At 42.1% G+C, this 21,263-nt stretch overlaps 1 protein-coding gene across 9 annotated transcripts in view; it reads right to left on the bottom strand.

Moving 5' to 3' along the window:
* aopep (aminopeptidase O (putative)) overlaps positions 1-21,263 on the bottom strand; it is a 362,002-nt gene that overhangs the window by 246,973 nt on the left and 93,766 nt on the right. For all 9 annotated transcript variants that reach the window (XR_013886678.1, XR_013886677.1, XR_013886676.1 and 6 more), the window contains exons 6-7: positions 17,146-17,335; positions 3,715-3,821 (exon numbers count right to left, since the gene is read on the bottom strand). Coding sequence is in view for 5 of the 9 variants with exons in the window: in XM_080188799.1 (XP_080044925.1) it covers positions 3,715-3,821; positions 17,146-17,335 (297 nt within the window). In the remaining 4 variants the exon portion in view is untranslated. The remainder of the gene's footprint in view (positions 1-3,714; positions 3,822-17,145; positions 17,336-21,263) is intronic.

Below are 21,263 nucleotides of genomic sequence, written 5' to 3' on the forward strand. Positions count from 1 at the left end.
GTCAGATCATTTTCACCCACCTTTAGTATCTAAAAATATGCATAGCGCAAAACATGCCAGCCAGCCCAGCTTTAGAGAGATCGGGGCAGGGTACCAATTCTCAAAGGGTGTGCCGATCTCAGTGTTGAAAGGCAAGACCCCCCTTCCTCCCCCAGCACAGACCTGGCAACCCACTGCTGGCCAAGGGAGCACCCCAATCTCTCAACACAGAGACAATTGCACTCCTCCCAACCTTGGCTGCATAGGTGACAAGTCATAGTGACAAGGGATTGGTACCAGCCTTTTCTAGGACTGAAAACATCCCCCAGTGAAAGCACACTACTTCAGCATCAGTGAAGAGACCTCTGCATGGAAAAAAACCTCAGCCAAGGTCTTCAGATCGAAGATAAAGCCTGTTTGTAAGCATTGTAGTTAATAATAAGCATGTTTATCAACATTGCGGTTAAGAACAAAAGCAAATACTTGAGGCTTATTGGATTGTTTCAACGTTGAACTGTTTGATCTGCTCTGAAACTGTCAATCAGAGCACGACAAAGACTTCACACCAGAGCTGCAGTCTTTTCAAGCTTTAAAAGGGAAACTACATCAAAGGGAAATCCAGAATATTTTTTCTTTCTGATACTGTAATAATTTCATGCATCATGAAATCACTATGCCTCATTCTCCTTTCCTTCCCCAACTTTGCTGAATGCATTACACTCCAGGAATATAAAGCATTCATCCTCCCCTTTTTGTAAGGCCAGGAATGACCAAGAATGAAAAAAAAACCCTAATCTCTATCCCTTAATCATCTTTGAGGAAACAACAAAATAAATCAAACACAGGGGCCACTAAAGAAATAGGGGATGGGGAGAGTACTAAATTTCTGTTGTTCCTTTCCTCATGCTATTCACTGGCATCAAAGACAACTCTAAAGAACCTTTTCATGTCAGTGAAGAGTTACATTTGACAAGTTCTTATTGAAGTACCATCAGAACATATGCTCTTTCTCAAGGTGTGTTTAGAGGAGGTAGTGGCCTAATGGTATTGTCACTGGAATAGCAATCCAGTATCCAGAGTAATGCTCTGGGGACCTGGATTCAAATCCCACCACAGCAGATGGTGAAATTTGAATTCAATAAAAATCTGGAACTAAAAGTCTAGTGATGACCATGAAGCCACTGTTGATTGTCAGAAAAACCCATCTGGTTCACTAGCGTCCTTTAGAGAAGGAAATCTGTCACCCTTACCTGGTCTGGCCTACAAGTGACTCTAGAGCCACAACAATGTGATTGACTCTTAAATCTTGGGGATGGGCAATAAATTATTATCCAGCCAGTATCGCCCACATCCCATGAATTAATAAGAAAAAGGAAAGCTAATCTGGGGACCAAGGAACCAGTAAATGCTTGCATCTCATATCATACACTGTACTTCATACTAAACCTCCAAAACAGCCCCACAGGTATATGCACCAAAGGAATCTGGATCCTGAGGTTGAGCCAACTGTATTGTTTGAAGCACAGAGTTTAATGGAAAAGCAGCAAGTGTTCACGGTACAGGGGGAGTAGGAAAGTGTTATCCAGCAAAGTTAGATCATCGTCCTACAGTTTTTAAGGGCAGGAATCCAAACCTCGGGTATTTCAAAAGAATGGTTACTAGACATGAATAAACATTAAAGATGGATATAAGCAAACTATTGCAGAAAATACTAAGTATGGAGACATCCACAATCTGCATTTGCATTACAATGCTATTCAGCAGAACCAGAGTATGCAGCAATTCCATTTATATTGGTACCATTGAGGAAGTGTGTTGTAGCAGCACAAGATTAAATTGAACATGTCTATAGCACACTGTCACCAGGAAGAAGCACTAACGTGGCAAACATTTGTTATGTGCATAGGTAAAAGTAAACCTGCTAATCTGAAATTACACTGTTCAGAAATGCATGCGTTAAAGCGATAATAGCAAGAAAGATTGTTAAATTAACTTTTTTTTTAAAAAAGTGACTAATTAGATAGATAGACACAATGTCTATTGAATTTTCAGAAAGTACTAGGTAAGGTGTGTCAGAAAAGTCTTCTACAAAATTTCTGACATATGTTATAAGAGGAAATGTAATAACATTAATAGAAATTTGATTCTTTACAAGAAAGGAGTTAGACTAAATAGATGTTGCTCAGATTCAGAAAAGGTTGGAAATGGTATATCCCACGACTAGTATTGTTGTCAGTATGTACTGAGGATTTAGATTTGGACACAGGGAAGCACAATCTCAAAATGTGTTGTTGACCAAAAATGGTGAAGAGGACTTAAGGATTTCAGGAAATTAGGGACAGGTTAACCTAATGTGTATACTGGTGGTATAGCAAGGATTCTGATGGCATATCAAGGTAAAATCGTTTGGGGCATAGGGTGGGGGAAATATAGGTACAAAAAGATGCTGAATGATGTTAATAAACAGTGACACCTATGGGTTTAAACCCATAATTCCAAGTGAGTGCAGGTATCAAAGCAATAAAAAGACTAATAAATTGGGGCTTTATAAATAGAACTAGAGAATGCAATAGCAAAGAATTATGTTACATTTGTTCAAGACTATAGTTCAACAACATTATACAGTTTTAAATGCCCATTATAGAAAGGACTAAAGCCATACAGATCATATAGAATAGTTTCACCAGAATGATATCAGGTATGAGAAACTCAAGATATTTGGGACCATTTCCACAGTGCAACAGAGTTAATAGAGGTTTTTAAATTCTGTGAATTTGATGTAGTGAATAAGGCAGACAATTTCCCATGACAGTGGAGCTAATGATGCTGGTTATAGGGAGAAGGCCAGAAACTGGCACAAGATAGTTGCTTCTTCAGAAAGTCAATGATGGGCCATTTAGCCTCCTGTGCAGTAACCATTCTGTAATTAGTGATTCTGTGAACTTAAAGTAATTACTAAGAGGGTGAGAAAGTAGTTGGAAGAAATTTCTTAATGTACAGAGTTTTTGCAGCATGGAATGTTTTGCCACAGTATGAGATGAGACAAAAATTAAAGGGAAAGATAATGAATGGATAAATATTGAAACAAAGGATGATGATACAGGATTGTGGGGAGAGCATGCAGCAGTGGTTTAATTTTGGATTGGTTTAGCAAAGAACTGGCATAGGCGCAGTGGTCTGAATGACTTTCTTGTGTTGTAAATGCATTACACTTCTATGGATAATTAAACATTTCAAGAAACTGGTTGAGGGAGGGGAGGTTGCGGGTGGAAAACAAATGGACTTATTGTACAAAAAGACAAACTAGTTCAAGCAAAAAAGAAACAAATTTTAGCAACCAAATGCAATTAAAAATTGACTGTGTTATGAGTTTCCCTAGGGCTTAAACCTTAGAACACAGGGATCTTCTTTTAAATTGGGATCCAACGAGAGTTTGGCTTAGCCAAACTGATATATCAAGTACTCCAGGAACATGTACATAAATGGAGCAGATACATATTTTTCCAGTCCTGAAAAAAGCTCAACTTAAAATTGGAAGTGATACATTCCACAATAGGCACTTAATTAATGACCACACATGCAAAATCAGTTTAATTCAAATATCCAAAGGTGCAATCTGTTGAATTTAAATCCGTGCTTTTCATTATTATTCTATAAATTTCAAATCATTTTCTAAGACAACAAGATACCTAATCATTTGGCACCATCACTAATGTGCAATGTAGCTGTACTCACCTCAGCACTTGCAATTCTTCTTCAGAGTTCTGAAGTTCATCTTGAAGCCTTCGCCATCGCAACATGGACTTTAGTTGCTGCTGCTCTTTTGCTGCTTCATTTGAGAGCTAGAAAAACACAATGAACATGTGCTTTTTAACTCAAAGTGGAAGAATACATTCTTACAGCATCAAATTACAAAATAAATGAAAGATTCACCTTCTTTTCAAAATTAAACCCGTTTTAAAGGCCACATTTGGAAAAATACTGAAAACTTCTTGGGCCTTAATTACCTCCTTCCATTAAACTTAAACTGGCAATTGGTAAGATTCGTAGAAAACAATCATTAATATTCCTTACAATTTTACTGCTACTACAAAGTCTTACTTTCATGCCATGATATATTTATGAAACTTGTATCCCTAAGAAATGCTTGATATTTCTTTGTTAAAATGAAAATGCAGGGAAAATTATGCAGATGTGGTCAATGTCAAAATATATGAAAACTGAATTAATTGCTCTTTTAGTCCTGCTTCATATAGAGATAAGTAAGCCATATGAAGCAAGGACAAGGTTTCAAACTTTCAGCATGGCATTGACAGAACCAACAGCAGATTTTGGAAAACACCGCCACATCCAACTTTTGTGCCCAACCTTCACTTGACTCCTGTGAGAAATCTCAAACCTGACTCTGTTTGGCAGCCCTAACCCAACCCCAACTCGCTTTGAAACTGAAGTACTTCAGGCATGTAATTTATCAACCTGCTCCACATGCAATACCCCTATTGAATCCACTCTACTTACACAGGTGGATAAGTTAAGGTAATTTATGCAAATATTGCAACTTCTTTTTTGTTAGAAACAAAAGTTCCAACAAAAGGTGTAAAGCTCTTATTTCTTCAAAACTAATGCTTACATGTCAGTCACCAGCTGCTAGTCATCCAGTCCACACTTCAACCCTGAGTATAAAAATGCTTGAAATTTGAATAATCATAACCAGACTATGATTATCACAGTAACTGGTTTTATGCATTACAGTAGTTTTCTGTCAAGTTCAGCAAGGTACAAAGAAATTCTGCTTCACTTCTGCCATTTCATCCTGAGTGACATCTGTTCTTTGCTTTATGTCCTACTTTCTTGCCTTCAATATGCCACAGGCTATTCCCACTACATTGTTGATACTTTTTGGTTTATGCTCGAGTATTTTATTTTTCTCACTATTTCTAACACAATTTGTAAATCTCTTGCTCCCCATCTCGTCTTTCTATATGGCTCTCAAAGTCTTTGTCTGACTCCCACACATTCCTTTATTGATATACTTAATAGGGTAAATTCTGAGAGGCCCCAGGAAACCAGGTGGTCATAAAATGAGGCATGCCGATTTGTTGCATGCCTGATTTTATAAGGTGCAATTTAGCAGTGAAGAATAATGTCTCAATACTAGCTTATGCAGACCAACTCCAAACAGTAAAATCTAATAGATAAAAGTTTGCCTGCCAGATTTAGAACCTCGCAAAGAATGAGCTTCAGCCATCCATTGTGCTGTGGAAGTCCCTGGAGGTCACCTGTTGAAATAGGGTAAAAGCAGGTGTTTGGGGTTTCTTGTTATCTTTTGATCCATGTGCTTACTGGTTTTGTTGGGTGGCTCTCCATTTTTTTAGCACTTTGTTTTTTATTACCACCAAGATTTTTCTTCATTAAACTTCACCACTGCTGGCTTTGACTGTTACTCCTAATGACATGGTAAGGATGGGCATTGTTTTTGGGCTTCGTAAGTGCCAAACAATTCAGGTAAGAAGAGGAATTTATGAAGTACAATACATCCAGGTCAGCTCTGATGAAGGGTCATCCAAATTCAAAACATTAGCTTTATTCTCTCTGTAAGAAGCCTCACAACACCAGGTTAAAATCCAACAGGTTTATCTGGTACCACAAGCTTTCGGAGCATTGCCCCTTCATCAGGTGAATGGGAATTGTGTTCACAAACAGGGCATATATAGACACAAACTCAATTTCCAAGATAATGGTCAGAATGCAAGTCTTTACAAGTAAAGAAGTCTTAATGATACAGACAATGTGAACGATTCTGCATTGTCGTGTTTCGTGAAGGCCGCCTTGGAGAACACTTATCCAAAGATCAGAGGCTGAATGCCTGTGACACTTCTTGCCTTCAAACAACCTCACAATCTCAAACAAACCATTGTCCACAGCAAACTACCCAGCCTTCAGGAGAATAGCGACCACGACACCACACAACCCTGCCACAGCAACCTCTGCAAGATGTGTTGGGTCATCGACACGGATGCCATCATCTCACATGAGAACATCATCCATCAGGTACACGGTAACTCAGCCAACATTGTCTACCTGATACGCTGCAGGAAAAGGTGCCCAGACCCATGGTACATCGAGGAGATCATGCAGAAGCTCCGACAACAGATGAACGAACACTGCTCAACAATCACCAGGCAGGCAAGAGCGTTCTCTTCCTGGCGGGAAACACTTCAGCAGTCATGGGCATTCAGCCTCCGATCTTTGAGTAAGCGTTCTCCAAGGCAGCCTTCACAACAATGCAGAATCGCTGAGCAGAAACTGGTAGCTAAGTTCCGCACATATGAGGATTACCTCAAACGGGATCTTGGGCTCATGTCACATTATCTCTAACCCCCACTACTTGCCTGGGCTTGCAAAATCTCACCAACTGTCCTGGCTGCAGACAATACACACCTCTTTAACTTGTGCTTAATCCTCTCTCCATTCACATTGTCTGTACCTGTAAGACTTGATTACCTGTGAGACTTGATTACCTGTAAAGACACGCATTCCAACCATTATCTCGTAAATTGAGTTTGTGTCTATATTTGCCCTGTTTGTGAACACAACTCCCACTCATCCGATGAAGGGCCAGTGCTCCGAAAGCTTGTGCAACCAAATAAACCTGTTGGACTTTAATCTGGTGTTGTGAGACTTCTTACTTGTGCTTACCCCAGTCCAATGCAGGCATCTCCAGATCTATTCTCACTCCACAGATACTGTCGGACATGGGAGATTTTCCAGCATTTTCTGTTTTTGTTACATCACTGGAGGTATTTTGGCCAATCATTCAAACTCGAGACCTGTACCTGGACATGACAGAGTATTTACTGCCTCCAATTTAAAAGGTAGGATTACACAAAGCTGTGCAATCACCCTCTCACCCCTTTCCGTTACAGGGCAGCTAATATGCAGCTAGTCAGAGATGAATGAGATGGTGTAAAACATTCAGCTCAATAATGAAGGTGTGTGAAGTAGGAGAGCTAAAGCTGGTACAAATGGAAAATATGGAGACAGCGGAGACAATGACCTTGAAATCAGGCTGTAATTTGTGACTGGAGTAAGGGCAAATTAGACCATGTCAGCATTCAGTTCAAGGGAGCAAGAATGGAACAAGGAACCTTGGCATACGTCTACGCATGGCTAGGAAGGATTGTGTGCACAAATGGCCAATTAAAAAATGTTATACTGTGGCATAATAAATGCTGGGAATTTCAATCAGGGCTTTTTAAAAAAATAGTGGAGACCTAACTCATGTATTAAAGCTGTGGAGACAGAGTTGAAGATAAATCAAAGCCTGAGAAAAAGGTAAGTAGACCAAAACTATTACTCAAAAACCTCTCTATGGTTTCAGCTCTTGTTTAATTCAAGGTTTATCTTTAAATTAAGAGCCTAATAAATTTCTGGAGAGTTGATTTGCAACCTGTGTTTAGATTACTTCATTTCATTCATACTGTTAGGTGCCTGTTTTGACTCAACAACAGCACTTTCACCTCTGAGTCAGAAGGTCATGTGTTCGAGGCCAAATCTAGAAACATGAGCACGTAATCTATGTATTACTGAAGTTAGGGATACTGTCCTTCAGATGAGGTGTTGAAGCAAAGTCCCATTTACCCTCTCAAGCAGATGTAGAGGATCCAACTACAAAGAACAGAGACATTCTCATGGTGTACTGATCAACATTCCTCAGTCAACATGTAGAACAGATGATCTTGTCATGTATTTTGCTATTTGTTGGATCTTGTACATGCAAATTGGCAGCTGCGTTTCTTACGATAGTGGACACAGTTCAAAAGATACTTTATTGGATTTACTACCTTTGTTACCTCTAGACTTAACTAGTTCAATGCATTCCTGGCCAGTCTCCCGCTTTCTTCCGTCTGCAAACTTGACACAATCCAAAACCCTGTTTCCAGTGTCCTAACTTGCACCAAATCCTGTTCACCCATTACCCTTCTGTCCACTGACCTATGAACAACACCTTCATTTTAAAATGCTCATCCTTGTTTTCAAATTCTTCCATGACTTCTCCCTATCAATGCAATTTCCTCCACCCTCAGTTCTCTGAAATATCTACGTTCTTTTAGTTCTCTCCTCTTGATTGTTCATAATTATAATTGTGCCACTATTGTTCACCAAATCTTCCGTTACCAAGGCCCTAAGTCTGGAACTCTCTCCCTTAACCTGTTCACTTCTCTTCCCTCTTTAATTTGCTCTTTAAAACCTACCTCATTGACCAAACGTTTGGTCATGTTCTTTAATATCTCTTCACATGTTTCAGTGTCCAATTTTGTTGATAATGCCCCTGTAAAGGTGGGGTGGGGGGAAATTTGTTGGAGCTCTAACTGGGGAGCCCTTCAAGGATAACACGTCGATCTCTGTGCAGTTGGGTTTTGCTGGCATGTTTGGGCCCCTGCCCCTGGCGGCATAAGTCATGACCCCTTGATTTTTTTTTGGCAGTGTGTGGTAGAACCTGGGAGAAAACTGACCTGTCTCTCTGGAGAGAAACACACTGGTTTCATAGAAACATAGAACAGTGCAGGCCCTTCGGCCCTCAATGTTTTGCCAAGCTACGTCCAAACCCAAAATCAAGCTATCCCACTCCCTATCATTCTGGTGTGCTCCATGTGCCTACCCAATAACTGCTTAAAAGTTCCTAAAGTGTCAGACTCCACTATCTCAGCAGGCAGTGTATTCCACACCCCAATCACTCAGTGAAGAATCTACCTCGGACATCCCTCCTATATCTCCCACCATGAACCTTATAGTTATGCCCCCTTGGAACAGCTACATCCACCCAAAGAAATAGTCTCTGCACATCCACTCTATCTATCCCTCTCATCATCCTATAAACCTCTATTAAGTCGCTTCTCATCCTCTTCCACTCTTAAGAGAAAAGCCCCAACTCCTGCAACTTTTCCTCATAAGACCTACTCTCCAAAGCAGGCAGCATTCTGGTAAATCTCCTCTACACACTCTCCAATGCTTCCACATTCTTCTTATAGAGAGGTGACCGGAACTGAACATAATATTCCAAATGTGGTCTCACCAAGGTCTGGTAATAGTTGCAGCATAACTCCATGGCTCTTAAACTCAAATCCCCTGTTAATAAACGCTAACACAGTATAAGCCTTCTTCACGGCTCTATCCATTTGAGTGGCAACCTTCAGAGATCTATGGATATGAACCCCAAGATCTCGCTGTTCCTTCACATTCCTCAGAACCCTGCCATTGACCCTGTAATCCACATTCAAGATTGTCCGACCAAAATGAATCACCTCGCACTTATCAGGGTTAAACTCCATCTGCCACTTTTCAGCCCAGCTCTGCATCCTATCAATGTCTCTTTGCAGCCCACAAGAGCCCTCCACCTCATCCACTACTCCACCAATCTTGGTGTCATCAGCAAATTTACTAACCTATCCTTCAGCCCCCTCTTCCAAGTCATTGATAAAAATCACAATAGCAGAGGACCCACACTGATCCCTGTGGTACACCGCTGGTAACTGGCCTGTAGTCTGAAAATTTGCCTTCCACCACCGCCCTCTTTTCTATGAGACAGCCAGTTACTTATCCAATCGGCCAAATTTCCTTCTATCCCACACCTCCTTACCTTCTTCATGAGCTACATGGGGAACCCTATCAAATGCCCTACTAAAATCCACGTATACATCAACTGCTCTACCTTCATCTACACACTTAGTTACCTCCTCAAAGAATTCAATCAAATTTGTGAGGCAGGACGTACCTCTCACGAAACCATGCTCTCTATCCCGGATTAAACTGCATCTTTCCAAATAGTCATAAATCCTATCTCTCAGGACCCTTTTCATTAACTTACCAACCCCTGAAGAAAGACTAACTGGCCTATAATTACCAAATAATATAACAAGTTTCCCACTTGTTAAAGACAAAACTGTCGTAGTGAAGAATTTTAGGATGTTCTGAGTTCATGACAGGCACATGTACAGTATTCGTGCAACGTGGCACTGAAGTAACACTCACTGCCAAAAAAATCAAGCCGTCATAACTCATGCCGTCATAGGGGCAGGGACCTAGACACGTCAGCAAAACCCGGCTGCACAGAAATCAGCATGCTATCTTTGAAGGGCCCTCCAATCACAGCTCCAATAAATTTCCCCCCACCCCACCACTGAGGCCTTAAGGTGCTCCCCTCCCCGCCCCCCCGATCTGAGCCAGCACTCACTCCAACCCCCCTCTCACTCACAATCATCGGCCCAGTCTACCCTCCCCCACAAACATCAGCCCCTTCTTACCCCCCAGCGATCATCAACACCTTCTTCCCACCACCCTCCCATACTCCCCTACATTAATAGACTCCTTCTTCCCCCTCCCCCACAAACATTTGCCCCTTACCCCCTCAGCAGAAATAATAATTTAAACTTTAGCCAAATTTTGATGGATTGCTGCACAATGGATTCAAAAACAAGGTCAGATGATCCGTATGGAATAGATCAAGGCAACAGAGAAGCAGTGGCAGCAAGGATAAATGCATCTAGAACTACATTAGGTTGGAGTAGATAAATAATGAGAGACAAACTTAAATTATTTCATGAGGGATGGGCATCACTGGGAAGGTGCTTAACTGATAGGTTATTTCAGTGGGAAGTTGAGAGTTACTTGTCAGCCAGATCAGGTAAGGATGTCAAATGTCTTTCCTGAAAGGACATGGGCAAGCCAGATGGATTTTAATGACAATCTATGACAATTTCCTGGTCATGATGTGGGTATGCCGGCGTTGGACTGGCGTAAACACAGTAAAAAGTCTGACAACACCAGGTTTTAGTCCAACCGATTTATTTGATAATATACTCACAAGCTTTCGAGGGGACTGCCTCTTCGTCAGGTGAATGGAGAGTTCTGGCCTCAGACAGAGCATATAAAGCACAGACAGTTTAGAGATTACTGATTAGAATGCGAATCCTTACACCTAACCTGCTGTTCAAGACCTGAAGTGGCTGATAATGTGAGTGGAAGGAGCACTGATCACAGTTTAAAGAGATGTGTATTGTCTCCAGACAGTACAGTAAGTGAGGTTTTGCAAACCCAGGCAAGTCACGGGGGTTACAGATAGTGCGACATGAACCCAAGATCCCTGTTGAGACCGTCCTCATGTGTGCGGAACTTGGCTATCAGTCTCTGTTCAGCGACTCTGCACTGTCGTGTGTCGTGAAGGCCGCCTTGGAGAATGCTTACCCGAAGGTCAGAGGCTGAATGCCCGTGACCACTGAAGTGTTCGCCAACAGGAAGGGAACCCAATAACTGCTTATAATAACTGCTAAAAATAAGAGCCCTTCCTGTTGGCGAACACTTCAGTGGTCACGGGCATTCAGCCTCTGACCTTCGGGTAAGCATTCTCCAAGGCGGCCTTCACGACACACGACAGTGCAGAGTCGCTGAACAGAGACTGATAGCCAAGTTCCGCACACATGAGGACGGTCTCAACAGGGATCTTGGGTTCATGTCGCACTAGGGTGGTGAATCTCTGGAATTCTCTGCCCGTTGAAGTGGTGGAGGCTGCCTCGCTAAATATTTTTAAGAAGCAGGTTGATGGGTTCTTGATAAGAGAGGGGATTAAGGGTTATGGGGAGAGGGCGGGAAAGTGGAACTGAGCCACGACAGATCAGCCATGATCTTATTGAATGGCGGGGCAGGCTCGAAGGGCTAGATGGCCTACTCCTGCTCCTATTTCTTATGTTCTTATGTTCTTATGTTCTATCTGTAACCCCCGTGACTTGCCTGGGTTTGCAAAACCTCACTTACTGTACTGTCTGGAGACAATACACATCTCTTTAAACTGTGATCAGTGCTCCTTCCACTCACATTATCAGCCACTTCAGGTCTTGAACAGCAGGTTAGGTGTAAGGATTCGCATTCTAATCAGTAATCTCTAAACTGTCTGTGCTTTATATGCTCTGTCTGAGGCCAGAACTCTCCATTCACCTGACGAAGAGGCAGTCCCCTCGAAAGCTTGTGAGTATATTATCAAATAAATCGGTTGGACTAAAACCTGGTGTTGTCAGACTTTTTACTGAATTTCCTGGTCACCATTGAGGAATTTAGCTATACATTCCAGAGTAATTAATTGAATTTAAATTCTTCCAGCTGCTGTGATGGGATTTGAACTCATGTCCCCAGAGGATTAAACTGGGCCTGTGGATTACTCGTCCAATGACATTACCACTACGTAACCATTTATCCCTTGAACTGAGCAATCAGCGTAAAGGCTTTATTTAACATTGTGCAAAACCATCCCATGATATCGCAAAGCACTTTATTGATTGATTATCACATGCATACAGCGAGAAGTATTGTTCTTGTGCACTCTACACACAAAGCATGCTGTACACAGAGGAGGAGAGGAGAGGGTGCAGAATGTAGTGTTACAGTCAAAGCTAGGGAGTAAATAAGGATCAACTTAATATGAGGTATATCCATTCAAATATCTGATGGCAGCGGAGAAGAAGCTATTCTTAAGTCAGTTGGTACGTGACCTCAGACTTTTGTATCTATTTCCCTGACGGAAGAAGATGGAAGAAAGAATGTCCGCGGTGCATCAGATCCCTGATTATGCTTGGCTGGTTTCCAAAGTAGCAGGAAGAGTAGACAGAGTCAATGGATGTGACACTGGTTTGTGTGATAGACTGGTCTTCATTCACAACTCTTTGTAGTTTCTTGTTGACTTGGATAGAGCAGGAGCCATACCAAGCTGTGATACCACCAGAAAGAATGCTTTCTATGGTGCATCTGTAAAAGCTGATGAGAGTTGCAGTGGACATGCCAAATTATTTTAGCCTCTTGAAGAAGCAGAAGCATTAGTGGGCTTTCTTAATTACAGCGTCAGTATGGAGGGACCAGAACAGGTTGTTAGTGACTTAGACACCTGTAAACTTGAAGCTCATGACCATTTCCACTTCATCCCCTTTGATGTAGAAATGGCCATGTCCTCCACTGTGCCTCTTGAAATCAATGACTATCTCCTTTATTTTGCTGACAGAGATTATTGTCATTGCACCAGTTCACCAGATTCTCTATCTCTTTCCTGTACTCTGTCTCATTATTGTTGAGATCCTTTCCACTACAGTGGTGTCATCAGCAAATTTGAAAATCAAGCTGGAGTTAGCCACACAGTCATAGGTGTATAAGGAGAGTATAATAAGGGGCTGAGGACACACTTTGTGGGGCACCAGTGTACATAGAACATTACAGCGCAGAACAGGCCCTTCGGCCCACGATGTTGCGCCGACCAGTTAAAAAACAATGACCCTCTAACCTAAACCAATCCCTTTTCATCCATTAACCTATCCACGGATCTCTTAAACGCCCCCAAACTAGGCGCATTTATAACTGCAGCAGGCAGGGCATTCCAATCCCTCACCACCCTCTGGGTAAAGAACCTACCCCTGACATCCATCCTATAACTACCCCCCCTTAATTTAAAGCCATGCCCCCTCGTGCTAGCTTTCTCCATCCGAGGAAAAAGACTATCACTATCCACCCTATCTAAACCTCTAATCATCTTATATGTTTCAATAAGATCCCCTCTTAGCTGCCTTCTTTCTAGCGAAAACAACCCCAAATCCCTCAGTCTCTCCTCATAGGACCTCCCCTCCATACCAGGCAACATCCTGGTAAACCTCCTCTGCACCCTCTCCAAAGCCTCCACATCCTTCCTATAATGTGGGGACCAGAACTGCACACAGTACTCCAAGTGCGGCCGCACCAGAGTTGTGTACAGTTGCAACATGACACTGCAACTCCTAAATTCAATCCCCCTACCAATAAATGCCAAGACACCATATGCCTTCTTAACAACCTTATCTACTTGATTCCCAACTTTCAGGGATCTATGTACACATACACCTAGATCCCTCTGTTCATCCACACTATTCAGAGTCCTCCCGTTAGCCCTATACTCGACACATCTGTTATTCCTACCGAAGTGAATTACCTCACACTTCTCCGCATTAAACTCCATCCGCCACCTCTCGGCCCAGCTCTGCAACCTAAGTCTCCCTGCAAACTATGACACCCTTCCTCACAATCTACCACACCTCCGACTTTGGTGTCATCAGCAAATTTACTAATCCACCCAACTATACCCTCATCAAGATCATTTATAAAAATTACAAACAGCAGTGGCCCCAAAACAGATCCCTGAGGCACACCACTCATAACTGAACTCCATGACGAATATTTACCATCAACCACCACCCTCTGTCTCCTATCTGCTAGCCAATTCCTGATCCAATTTCCTAGATTACCCTCAATCCCATACATCTCCATTTTCTGCAGAAGCCTACCATGGTGAACCTTATCAAACACCTTACTAAAATCCATATATACCACGTCAACTGCCTTACCCCCATCCACCTCTTTGGTCACTTTCTCAAAAAACTCAATAAGGTTAGTAAGGCACGACCTACCCGCTACAAAACCATGCTGACTATCTCCAATCAATTCATTACTCTCCAAATAACTATAAATCCTATCCCTAATAATTTTTTCTAAAACCTTGCCCACAACAGAAGTAAGACTCACCGGTCTATAATTCCAGGGGAAGTCTCTGTTCCCCTTCTTAAACAATGGGACAACATTCGCTATCCTCCAATCTTCCGGTAGTATACCTGAGACCAACGACGACCTGAAGATCAGAGCCAGAGGCTCTGCAATCACCTCTCTTGCCTCCCAGAGAATCCTAGGGTAAATCCCGTCCGGACCAGGGGACTTATCTATTTTCAAACCCTCAAGAATATCCAGCACGTCCTCCTTATCAACTGCAATACTGTCTAGTTTACACCCCTACAACCCAGTGTTCTCCTCAGCTACATTCATGTCCCCCTGCGTGAACAGTGTGGAGGATGATCGTGAAGAAGGTGTTGTTGCCTATCCTTACTGACTGTGGTCTGTGGGTTAGGAAGTCTAGGATTCAGGGAAGGGAAGGGAAGGGAAGGGAAGGGAAGGGAAGGGAAGGGAAGGGAAGGGAAGGGAAGCCCAGGCCATGGAGTTTGGGGATGAGTTTTGTAGATTAATGATATTGAAGGCTGACCTATAGTTTAAAGCCAACCAAGTATTTCCGAAATTTAGAATAATTGTAACATTAGAAATGTGGTAATATAATCAAGGCCTAGTTTTAACGCTGATTTAATTGATTATCCTAAATTAAAGAACTGAGCATATTAAAATCAAACAGTCAAACCTTAGGCAGGTCATTGTACAAGACACAAACATGTCTGGACCTGACCCATCAATCACTCATCAAAAGGTCGTTAGACTCTACTGATATTTAGCAGGAGATCATTACACCCCATTGAAATGCACCGACCTATTGTTAGAAGCCCAGATTGGGCCAGACTTTCTGTCACGGACAGTTCCTGCAGTTACCTTATTTGATAACAGGTTACATGTAAGCAACAGCATGGAGATGGACACCTGGGGGTGGACCCTGGTGTCCTTTCAGGCAGACATCAAGAAACCCACTGGGAACTGGAACCCCCTCCTGGGACCTCACTGGTCAGAAGTCAGAGAAGTTTCTGGAAAGGCAAGCAGGCAGGGGGATAAAAGGGACACATTTCAGATAACTAGCAGCGAAGACTCGAGGGAGACAACCTTGATCATTCGGAAGACTGACCAGAGAAGGAAGGAAGGAAGGAAGAAGCTGCCTTCGAGACTCACCTTCGTGACAATGGACCAGAGGGACTCAGAATCGAGCCTGCAGTTTAACCAAACTATCTTTGTGGGTAGTATACTTAAATCTGGGGTATCCTCTAGTTTTATGTGGGTAATTTAAGGGTTAATAGTGTTACTATTAATAAACTTATTGAACATTTACTTGTGTTTGTTCATCTTGCAAATAAGGGCACAGTGGTAAAACCTTGGAGTAAGCAAACTGGTCGAAAGTATCTGAGAATTAATAGATACAACAGAAACATAGCAGTCAATTTTAGGCACAGTAAGTTCCCACAAATAGCAATGTGATAATGATCAGATAATTAGTTTTTGTGATGTTGACTGAAAGGCAAATATTGGCTAGGACTTCTGGGATAACTCCCCTGCTCTTTGATACAGTACAATGAAACTTTTTTAACGTCCACCTTAGAGAGCAATAAAGCCTTGGTTTAACATCTGAAAAATAGTAACTTTCGATAATGCAGTAAACCCTCAATTCTGCACCATGTGCAGTGTAAACCTAAATTTCAATTAGTGCTCCTACGTCATGATGCTTCCTGCTGGCAGGACACATTTGGAAAATTACCATTTATATCACCTTTTAAAAAAGAGAAGTAATCAAAATTCACACTAAAGATTGGGAAAGAAGATCTCCTTTATGCAATGTTTAATAAAATGGTGCACTTTTTATGACATAATATCATAAAGCATCTGGAAAACATCTTTCCCCTCTGGAACTGATTAAACTACATTGGGTACCTGTAGAATTGTTCTGCCTCAAGCTTTAGTCTCCCACAAAAATGGGTAGAGGTTCAAGATTTTTTTAACACCCATCTGAAGCATGGTGCATTTCGAGCCTCTGATCCTTGTAGGAAATTGAATAAAGAGTCCACTGATTAAGAATTTTTTTTTTGAGTTGGAAGAACGATAAACAGTTCCAAGAGGAAGCATTCTATGATAGAGCAGACCCGACTGGAAAACAGCTCTGAAAACGCAACTCTTAACTCATATAAAAGAGACCAACCCGAACATCACTGCACGCAAGAACTCATTGGGAATAAGGTGAAGTAAGGCCTCTCTCAATTACAAGGTTAATACCATTTTATGTTTTATTTTCCTTCACAAACTTTGCCACACATGTAAACACACAGCCACACAAACAGATACATAGGCAAGTGATTATGCTAATGGTTTGACAATTTAGAGATGGGACCCACATCTGAAATTAGGCAGTACCTTGGCATCAGGATCCAGTAATCTCAAAAAAAAATCAGAGAGGTAATTACTGGCTGCAATATATTTGCCTGAAACTCCACTCTGTAGCTTGTTCAGCAGAAGAATTAATTAATTTTAAATACACTTAGTACCACTTCGACAGCAGCAAACTTGATTTCAGCCAAACACATTGTTTAGGAGTCTGCCAATACACAAGACAACATAAAAATGTACCTTTTGTGCATTTGCCCAAAACACATCCTCCAAATAAGTAGCAAATCCTTCACTTATCCACTCTTCAGTCCAATCACGAGCACCAATAGCCAGTCCAAACCAGGCATGAGCTATTTCATGGCACAATCGTACTCCACAGAGATGTTTTTCTCCAGACAATACAGATTGAGATAGGAAGATGATGTGTGGACTTAAAGAAAACAAGAAAAATGCAATTAACAATTTGTTACATGAATTGAATGTTCCTTCTTTCTATGTATTTGTCTTTCCTTTGAAATAATCAATATTTTACTTCATAAAATAGTCATCGCTACATCAAATAAAGTTGAGTCTCAAGATAACTCATTGATAAACCAACAATTAGCTCAATTGGGTGAGAGAAAATTACTGTTTTAACATTTTTTAACCAATATATACGAGACTGTTCTTTTCCATTTAAAATTGTCCTTCTATTGCAATTTATCATGAGATATAGAATCAGGGAGCAAAACCTCACAATGATCAGCTGGCACTAAGTATTCCCATAAATCTCTTCATGAGCAGTCATCTAAAGATAGAAATCAAAATTATTTTTTTTACTATTCCTGGGGATCTTTACAACTGTCTGTTAGTTTTGCTAGCAGCAAATTTATTAACAGTAATAGCAAATCATGCAATAGACTGCATTAAATTTCCTCTGACTGGTCATGTTTTGATGAAAGGTCACAGACTTGAAAAATTGATTCTACATCTCTCTCCACGAATGTTGCCAAATCTGCTGAGTGTTTCCAGCATTTTCCACTTTTATTTCAGATTTCCAGCATTCACACTATTTTGCTTTTGTCACAGATTTCATGTTTTGAGAATTGACTGTGGCTTACGTTTGCAAAGATTCCCACTCATCTGCTTTTTTTTATTATTATGTCACAAGATATGGACGCTGCAGGCTAGGCTATGCATTTAATGTCCATCCCTTGCCCTTGAAAAGGTTTTGGTGAGGTACATTCTTGAACCTCTGCAATCCATGTGTTGTAGGAACAGTCTCAGCGCTGTTAGGATTAAGAAGGTAAATGCGTGGCTCAAAGGATTGGTGTGGGAGGAATGGGTTCAAATTTATGGGGCATTGGCACCAGTATTGGGGCAGATGGGACCTGTTCAGATGGGATGGTCTTCATCTGAATCGTGCTGGGACCAGAGTCCTGGCGAATCGTATAACTAGGACTGTAGATAGGGCTTTAAACTAATTAGTGGGAGGGAGGATGCAGGAGTGGGGGAAATTACAAAATCTAAAGTAAAGGCGAGGGTACGTGTGCAGGTTAATGTTGAGGATGTTCCACTAATTAAAGGAGTAGGGGGCACAAGAGAGGTTAGTAGCGTTACTACAAATAAGGCCCAGATAAAGGCTGGTATAAAGACACTTAAACTGAATGCACAAAGCATTCAAAACAAAGTGAATAAGCTGATGGCGCAAATCAGCACAAATGGGTATGATCTAGTGGCCATTACGGAAACGTGGTTGCAGGGTGACCGGGACTGGGGACTGAATATCCAGGGATATCAGACATTTAGGAAGGATAGACAGGAGGAAAAAGGAGGTGGGGTAGCTGTGTTAATAAAGGATAATATCAGGGCAGTAGTAAGAGAAGATATAGGCTCCAAAGAGCAAAATGTGGAATCGTTGTGGGTAGAGATAAGGAATAGAAAGGGGAGAAAGTCGCTGGTGGGTGTGGTCTATAGGCCCCCAAATAATAACTTTGAGGTGGGACGGGCTATAAACAAGCAAATAATTGATGCATGCAGAAACGGAACAGCGATAATTATGGGGGATTTTAATCTGCATATAGATTGGTTGACCCAAGTCGGACGCGGTGGGCTTGAGAAAGAGTTCTTGGAATGCTGTCGGGGTAGTTTCCGTGAACAGTATGTAACGGAACCCACGAGGGAGCGAGTTATCTTCGATCTGGTACTGTGTAACGAGGCAGGTAGAATTAGGGATCTTCTTGTGAGGGATCCTCTTGGGACGAGTGATCATAGTATAGTTGAATTTCTGATGCAGATGGAGGATGAGAAAGTAGGGTCCCAAACCTGTGTCCTTTGTTCAAACAGAGGGGAGTATGATAAGTTGAGGGAGGGATTGGCGAATGTAGATTGGGGGCGCAGATTGGTTGGTAAGACGGCTGAGGAACAGTGGAGGATTTTTAAGGAGATCTTTCTCGGTGCTCAGCAGGGTTCTAAAAGAAATGGCAGAAGTGATAGCAGATGCCTTAGTAATTATTTATCACAATTCGCTGGACTCCGGGGAAGCGCCAGAAGAGTGGAAAACAGCTAATGTTACGCCGCTGTTTAAATAAGGTAGCAGACAAAAGGCAGGGAATTATAGGCCGGTTAGCTTAATGTCCATAGTTGGAAAAATACTAGAATCCATCAAAGAAGAAATAGCAAGAGACCTAGAAAAGAACGGTTTCATCAAGCAGACGCAGCATGGATTCGTGAAGGGGAAGTCGTGTTTAACAAATTTATTGGATTTCTATGAGGATGTGACTAGTGTGGTAGACAGAGGGGAACCGGTGGAAGTGGTGTTCTTAGATTTCCGGAAGGCGTTTGAATAAGGGTGCCTCATAAAAGGTTGCTGCAGAAAGTTAGGGTGCGCAGAGTTGGGGGTAAGGTGTTAGCATGGATTGAGGATTGGTTGTCTAACAGGAAGCAGAGAGTTGGAGTCAATGGGTGCTTTTCTGGTTGGCAGTTGGAGACTAGTGGAGTGCCGCAGGAATCGGTGCTGGGGCCTCAATTGTTTACCATTTACACAGACGATCTGGAAGAGGGGGTTGAGTGTAGGGTAACAAAATTTGCTGATGACACAAAGATGAGTGGAAAAGCGAATTGTGTGGAGGGTGCGGAAAGTCTGCAGGAAGATCTGGATAGGCTGAGTGACTGGGCGAGGACCTGGCAGATGGAGAATAACGTTAGCAAATGTGAGGTTATCCACTTTGGTAGAAATAATAGTAGGAGGGATTATTATTTAAAGGGTAAAAAGCTGCAGCATGCTACAGTGCAGACAGACCTGGAGGTCCTCGTGCACGAATCGCAAAAACCCAGTCTGCAGGTGCAGCAGGTGATCAAGAAGGCGAATGGAATGTTGGCCTTTATGGCAAGGGGGAGGTCTTGCTGCAACTGTACAGGGCACTGGTGAGGCCGCAACTGGAGTACTGTGTGCAGTTTTGGTCCCCACATTTGCAAAAGGATATATTGGCCGTGGAGGGAGTGCAGAGAAAGTTCACCAGGCTGATACCGGAGGTGAGGGGGTTAGCTTATGAAGAGAGATTGAATAGACTGGGTCTGTACTCATTAAGAGTTTAGAAGGCTGAGGGGGCATCTTAGAGACTTACAAGATAATGAAGGGGCTAGATAGGGTAGAGGCAGAGAGATTCTTCCCGCTTAGAAAGGATAGCACATCTAGAGGGCACAGCCTCAAAATAAAGGGGTGGCAGTTTAGAATGGAGCTGAGGAGAAACTTCTTCAATCAAAGGATGGTGAATCTCTGGAATTCTCTACCCATTGAAGTGGTGGAGGCTACCTCGTTGAATATATTTAAGTCACGGGTAGATAAAAGATTTCTGATAGACAAGGGAATTAAGGGTTATGGGGAGAAAGCGGGAAAGTAGAACTGATTCACTTCAGATCAGCCATGATCTTACTGGATGGCGGGGCAGGCTCGAAGGGCTAGATGGCCTACTCCTATTTCTTATGTTCTTATGTTAGGAAGAGTTCCAGGATATTGACCCATTGACAGTGAAGGAATGACGCATTGATAATGAAGGAATTTTGCAATATGTTTCCAAGTCAGGATGGCATGAGACTTGGTGGGGAAGTTGCAGGTGGTGGTGTCTCCAGGCATCTGCTGCCCCTATTCTTCTAGGTGGTAGAGGTTGCAGATTTGTGCTGTTGAAGAGGCATCAGTGAGTCGCTGCAGTGCATCTTGTACACACCATTGCTGCTGTGTCAGTGTTGGAGGGAGTGGATGTTGCGCCGATGAAGCCAACTGCTTTGTCTTGCATGGCGTTAAACTTCTAGAGTGTTTTTGGAGCTGCACTCATCCAGGCAAGCGGAGAATATTCCATCACGTTCCTGACTTGAGTCTT

This window comes from Carcharhinus amblyrhynchos, chromosome 5, assembly GCF_965287045.1.
Source record: "Carcharhinus amblyrhynchos chromosome 5, sCarAmb.v2.hapA, whole genome shotgun sequence".
Taxonomy (NCBI): Eukaryota; Metazoa; Chordata; class Chondrichthyes; order Carcharhiniformes; family Carcharhinidae; genus Carcharhinus; species Carcharhinus amblyrhynchos.